The 6,082-nt window shown below is 38.0% G+C and overlaps 1 protein-coding gene across 1 annotated transcript; it reads left to right on the forward strand.

Annotated features, from left to right (window-relative positions):
* Nucleotides 1-2,143: 2,143 nt before the first annotated feature.
* On the forward strand, nucleotides 2,144-5,470 carry LOC113281922 (probable inactive ATP-dependent zinc metalloprotease FTSHI 3, chloroplastic). The gene is made up of 4 exons (XM_026530822.1): nucleotides 2,144-3,487; nucleotides 3,930-4,253; nucleotides 4,346-4,646; nucleotides 4,777-5,470. Exons 1-4 carry the CDS (start codon nucleotides 2,426-2,428, stop codon nucleotides 4,974-4,976), a joined length of 1,887 nt encoding a protein of 628 aa, XP_026386607.1. The 5' UTR covers nucleotides 2,144-2,425; the 3' UTR covers nucleotides 4,977-5,470.
* The last annotated feature ends 612 nt before the right edge of the window (nucleotides 5,471-6,082 follow it).

Below are 6,082 nucleotides of genomic sequence, written 5' to 3' on the forward strand. Positions count from 1 at the left end.
AACAAAACTTTGGTATTCTTTTTTGTACTCGTTGCGTAGCTCTCTTAAAAATATTTCCAACGATATAAAATTTGTAAAATTCTAAGGCGCGGAGTTTTAGATATGTTATATCCAAGTTGCATTGCCAATTATACCCCTGATGCATAACCTGTCATGCGGATGCATAATCCGTTATGCATACATTTTTAATAATTTCATATAATTGTGGGTGTCACGGAAATAATTATGGGTGTCACAATACCTAAAATTAATTGTGGGCCTGACAATGAGAATATTATTTTTTTTGGGCATGCGCCTAATTTTCCCATCCGTATATGATTGAACGATTTTTTGGGGACCATGATTTTTTTGGGGGACCATGGTTTTATTTTGGGTAAAGGCATTAGAAGTAATTTTAGGTCACCCCATCTCTAGTTATTTATTTAATACCTAATATACACTCTTAATTAATTTTAGGTTATGATTAGTGAATGATTTATTTAAAAACAGTTAGTGAGATTAAATTAAAAGATGGGTTTATTATTAGTTGAATAGAATTATTGAGAGAGTAGAGTTAGAGAAGATGAAGGAGAAAAACATGGAAAATAAAAAAAAATTCCAATTCACTAAGTTTGAGTATTCAAATGATGAAAACTCATCTGATTCTTCATCTCCATCCTCTCCTAGAATATTTGTTAATCTTCAAAATGAACCGGATTTGAACTGGATTTTGAACAGTTCGGTTACTTTATATGAAGAACAAGTAACCGAACTCATCTGAAGCTGTAGTTCGGTTGCCCCGTGAGATGAACAAGTAACCGAACTCATCTGAAAGTGTAGTTCGGTTACTTGTTCCAAACACGCAGGTTACCAAACTCTCAAATAATAGAATTTCTAGGAGTTACAGCGTTATGTTCGGTTGGTTCTCAACTAACCGAACTTTGGTGTACAAAGTTCGGTTGGTTCGCAAACTGCATGCACTTTTGATCTAACCGAAATTTACGTAATATAAGAGTATATAAGTTTACAAAGTTCGGTTCTTTCGCAAACTTGAACCTAACAGCTAACCAACCGAACTCTGAGTTCGGTTTCTGCGATAAAATTGTGAAGTTACCGAACTTAACAAACAAAAAAAAAAATGAAGTTCCAGCGTCTATTGGCTAAGTTCGGTTACTTTGTAGTTTTAAAAGTTTTTGTGAACAAACCGAACTCTATTGGCTAAGTTCGATTATTTTGGAACTCAACATAGTGGCCACGACAACACAGTTCGGTTAGACTGGATTTGTTTTTTTTTCGGTTCTAAGGGTGGAGTATGGTTACTTTGTAGTTTTAAATTTTTTTGCGAAACAACCGAACAGAGAGTTCGATGACTTAGTTTTAAATCCAATAGAATCGAATTGTTCTTTGTGTTCTTCATTTTCAAGAAGTTCGGTTAGTAAACTAGGGTTTTTTGGAAAATCGTCCTAACCGAACATGGCTCTGTAACTCCTATTAAAACCCTATTTTGATGATTTCTATTCGATTGAAGCAATCAAAATCAAATTAAAGTGAAGGGTTTGTTGGAAAATACCTACGGAATGGTCCCATGGCAGAATCAGGTTGCGGCTGGCGTCTTTTATACTCGATAAAATTATTATGTAACCGAACTTAATTGTGATTGCATTGATGTTGTTACATTTCTTAAATAGGCGGTGGCGGTGGTGGTGGGAGGAGGTGGTGGTGGTAATCGGTGGTTGGTGGTGGTGATAATCAGAGGTGGTGGTGGTGGTAATCGGCGGTAGTGGGTGGTGGTGGTGGTGGTAATCGGTGGTTGGTGGTGGTGATAATCGGAGGAGGTGGTGGTGGTAATCGGCGGTGGTGGTGGGAGGAGGTGGTGGTTATATATATAGGTGGTTATTAGGTTGGTTTTAAATTAAATTAGGTTAATGATAGGTTAGTCATTTCAAAATTTTAGGACATCCCTTATCACTATAGGGAAGGTGGCATAATAAAACCATCGTCCCCTCAAAATAACCATGGTCCCTAAAAAATCATTCATATGATTTTGGGTGACTAGGCCGGACGAATACGGGAGAGCCCAGCCCCAGTATGATTTTGCCTCCTGTGAGGCCCATATTAACTCGTATATACGGAAGAATCACCTCACCTGAATGGCTGACTGCAAACTCCCCAGCTCAACGCTACAGATTGAGACAGACCTTATGGATAAGCTGTTGCAGAGAAGGAAAATGGCAAACCCTTTAAAATCCAACTTCAGATTTAGGTGAACATATTCAAGAACTTCTTTTTCCAATTCAAAATCCCACTTCTCATTTGCAGCTAACAACAAAAAGGTATTTGCTTTTCCACACTTTTTTCTTCAAACTTTTTGTAAATACAGATTTTAGTTACATGGGTTTTCTTAGATTTCATTGAGTAAGCTGCAGTTACTGTTTACCGATTAAAGATGGCACCTTTTTCTGTAACATCCACTCATGGAGCCATGGGTACTTATTTTGATCAATCAATGCTTTTATGTATTCAAAATAATTTTAGAGTTCATACAAGAAAGACACGATCTTTAGCAGCTCAATCTAGTTCAGTGTCTATGTCTGGTTGTGGTTCATTATCTTTGACTTCATTGGGTTGTTGTTATTGCTGTTGTAATTCAAAATATGAGTCCTTTTGTAATAATAAGAAAATTAGGTCACATATCAACAGGAGCAATGGTCAAACAAATTCAGTAAAATGTGAAACGACTGATTTGAAGAAACGATTCTCATTGAGATTGCGTCCAAGATTGCGTCTTTTATCAAGGAAATTGAAAAGGGTTTCTTTGAGAGCAATTTTGAATGATTTTGGAATGTATGTGAAGAAGAATATGAGGAAGCTAACACTCTCTACTGCAATTTCTGTGGTATTGGGTTTATGCTATTTGTTTCTTAAGTTGACGTCTGTGCCATCTCCGAAAGTAGTTCCATACTCGGACTTGATTTTGAATCTTCAAAGTGGCTCAGTATCGAAGGTTCTTTTCGAAGAGGGGTCGCGTCGTATTTTTTATAACACGGCTTCTCCAGTTCCAAGTGCGACTCAGTCGGTAGATGATGAATTACTTCCTGCAGATAGTTTGTCTGAGAGTGTGAGTGATAGTGTTTTAAAGCCGGAAAATGTCAAGACTCGTCCGCCGATGGGTATGGAAATGTTGAGAAGATTTTCAAGTACCAAAGTCTCTACCCCCGTATGGCAATACTACACAAGAAAGATCGACCATGATGAGAATTTCTTACTTACTTTGATGAGAGAGAAGGGAACCATATATAGCTCAGCCCCTCAATCAACATTAACGTCAGTGAGAAACATCATGATAACTATTTTGACTCTGTGGATTCCCTTAGCTCCTCTAATGTGGCTGCTTTACCGTCAAATTTCAACATCCAATAGCCCGGCAAAAAAGCGGCGGCCGAGTAATCAAACTGTGAACTTTGATGATGTGGAGGGTGTTGATACAGCTAAAACAGAACTTATGGAGGTACGCTTACTCTCACTGTTGTTGTTAACTCATATATGCATATGACCTGTATTAGAATTCATTCTTATGATTTACTACTTAACATGCAGTTAAGTAAGTTTGATGCATTAATTGCCAAAAGGACCCAAGCGTAGAGTTCATATGTTTTGTTAACACTAGAGTTTACTGTTAACCATCATCATACTTCCAAAATGATCCATTGGCTCACTGAGGATCATAGGGTCATGCTTACTATGCTTTCAGAATACCATTTGTCCGCACTTGCTTTGATATTTCCTAATAATTGGTGTAGCATGTGCTTTGTTATCCTTTATAAGCACTAGTAAAGAGATTGAACATCAAGCTCTACTGAGTAACTGATATCCTCATGATGTCTCATTTGCTAAATCATAATTGGTCATTTCTATATCAGTTTCAAACTTTCAGCTTTTCCTCCTTACAGATTGTTTTGTGCCTACAAGGAGCTATCAACTACAACAAATTAGGAGCAAAGTTACCCAGAGGTGTACTTCTCGTGGGACCCCCAGGGACAGGAAAAACATTACTAGCTCGTGCTGTGGCTGGAGAAGCAGGGGTACCTTTTTTTACAGTCTCTGCTAGTGAATTTGTGGAGATGTTTGTTGGAAGAGGAGCAGCACGTATTAGAGACCTCTTCAGTATTGCAAGGAAAAGTGCACCATCGATCATTTTTATTGACGAGCTTGATGCTGTGGGAGGGAAGCGTGGTAGAAGTTTCAATGATGAACGTGACCAAACACTAAATCAAGTAATTTGTCTTACCAGTTAATTCTCTAATGTTGGCTTGCTTGATAATTCATAGATTGTATCATGACCAGAAACTATATTTGATGTATGCAGCTTTTGACAGAAATGGATGGGTTTGAAACAGATGCAAAGGTTATTGTTATTGCAGCGACTAATAGACCGGAAGCATTAGATCCAGCCCTTTGTCGGCCCGGTCGCTTCTCTAGGAAAGTATTTGTAGGAGAACCAGATGAAGAGGGAAGAAGGAAGATACTAGCCGTGCATTTGAGGGGAGTTCCTCTAGAGGAAGATCCATATTTGATATGCAATCTGGTTGCATCTCTGACCCAAGGGTTTGTAGGTGCTGATCTTGCGAATATTGTCAATGAAGCCGCTTTGCTTGCTGCTCGAAGAGGTGAGCTAATGATAACTGATGTACAAAAGGGTTTCTTTCTTATTGCTTAATAGTTTTGGTTTACCTTAGAATCTCGTGGATATTGGTACTTGCATGTCATCAAGTTGCTTAATAAATTCTGCTCTCATAGGTGGTGAAGCAGTGGCTAGGGAAGATATCATGCAAGCTATAGAAAGAGCAAAGTTTGGAATTAATGGCAAACAGCTTACTCCATCTGCATTAAAAGCGGAGCTCGGGAAACTGTTTCCATGGATGCCATCTCTGGGGAAAGGGAATAAAACAAGAGAGACTAGGTTGCAAGGGCCTTTAGGATACCAAACTCTAAGCTGAACGGTGCGTCTGTTTTTCTAGTGATTTTCATAATTTATTCTCTTCTGGATATGCAGTTCAACAGAATCCTATACAACAAGTGACCATTGCCCATGTGTTCTACGTAAAAGGAAGACTGCTTCTCGATGATGGCCTGTTTAACAAAGTCTGCAAACAGAGAAACTATATGTTGATAAAACAGAATGGAATTCAGGTAAATGTTTTTTTGAGATGAAGCATTGCTGATGATGCTTAATGCGTTTCAGAATCCAAAATGAGAGCAATGTACACAACCTTCATTTCTATATAGAAAAAATTTGTTTGTTGTATTTGTATCATTTTGATGGGCTGGGCCTCTTCCTTTTTGTGGGTCTTTTTCTGGGTCTTTTTATATATTTACACCCAACATTCAAAGTTGCTGCGACTTGTGATTGATTGTATCGATTGGGAAGATATTTTTATTTAAACACCAACGTTCGATTGGTTCCAACAATCGAACGTTCGGTGGTTGAACCTGGTATACACTGTCACTGAATGGGGAGAATTTCCCCCAGGCACCACCACCATTGCATGATTCTTTACTCGCTAAATGTGTCTAACAACCCTTTTGGACTCGTTGAGTTGCTCTTTTTCCTCTTTGGATGCTGTAATTGCTTGCTTTTTCATTTTGACAAAAATTCTTTATTTTGTTATATTTTAGTTAGCCGAGCAATTAGTTTTATTGTGCCGACCGAGCGGAGGGTCCGAAGGGAGGGACCTTTTTATGACCATTTTTTTTTGTAAAATGAAACCTAATGCAGACGTGCAATTTGATAAAAAGACCGGAAAGGTTCGAGGTTTCGTTTAGCTCAATTGTGGTTCAACCACTCATCACATTCTCTCTCTCTTTCTCTGTGAATCGGACGATAATGGTTTGCTAACTCAGTAACTATTTCTCTACCTTTTCTCTATCATTTCCTGATCCTTTTAACTCAAACTCTATTTGCAAAAATGGTTTTATCTGTTTAATTACTAACATGTTTTGGCATGTTACTAGTTTATTAGCTTATTTTTTCTCTTTTCTTTCCCTAACCTAAATGAGTAGCTAATTCCTTTACTTCTTTTCCAAGATGTGTATACAGTTCATG

Source organism: Papaver somniferum, chromosome 5 (genome assembly GCF_003573695.1).
Source record: "Papaver somniferum cultivar HN1 chromosome 5, ASM357369v1, whole genome shotgun sequence".
Lineage (NCBI taxonomy): Eukaryota > Viridiplantae > Streptophyta > Magnoliopsida > Ranunculales > Papaveraceae > Papaver > Papaver somniferum.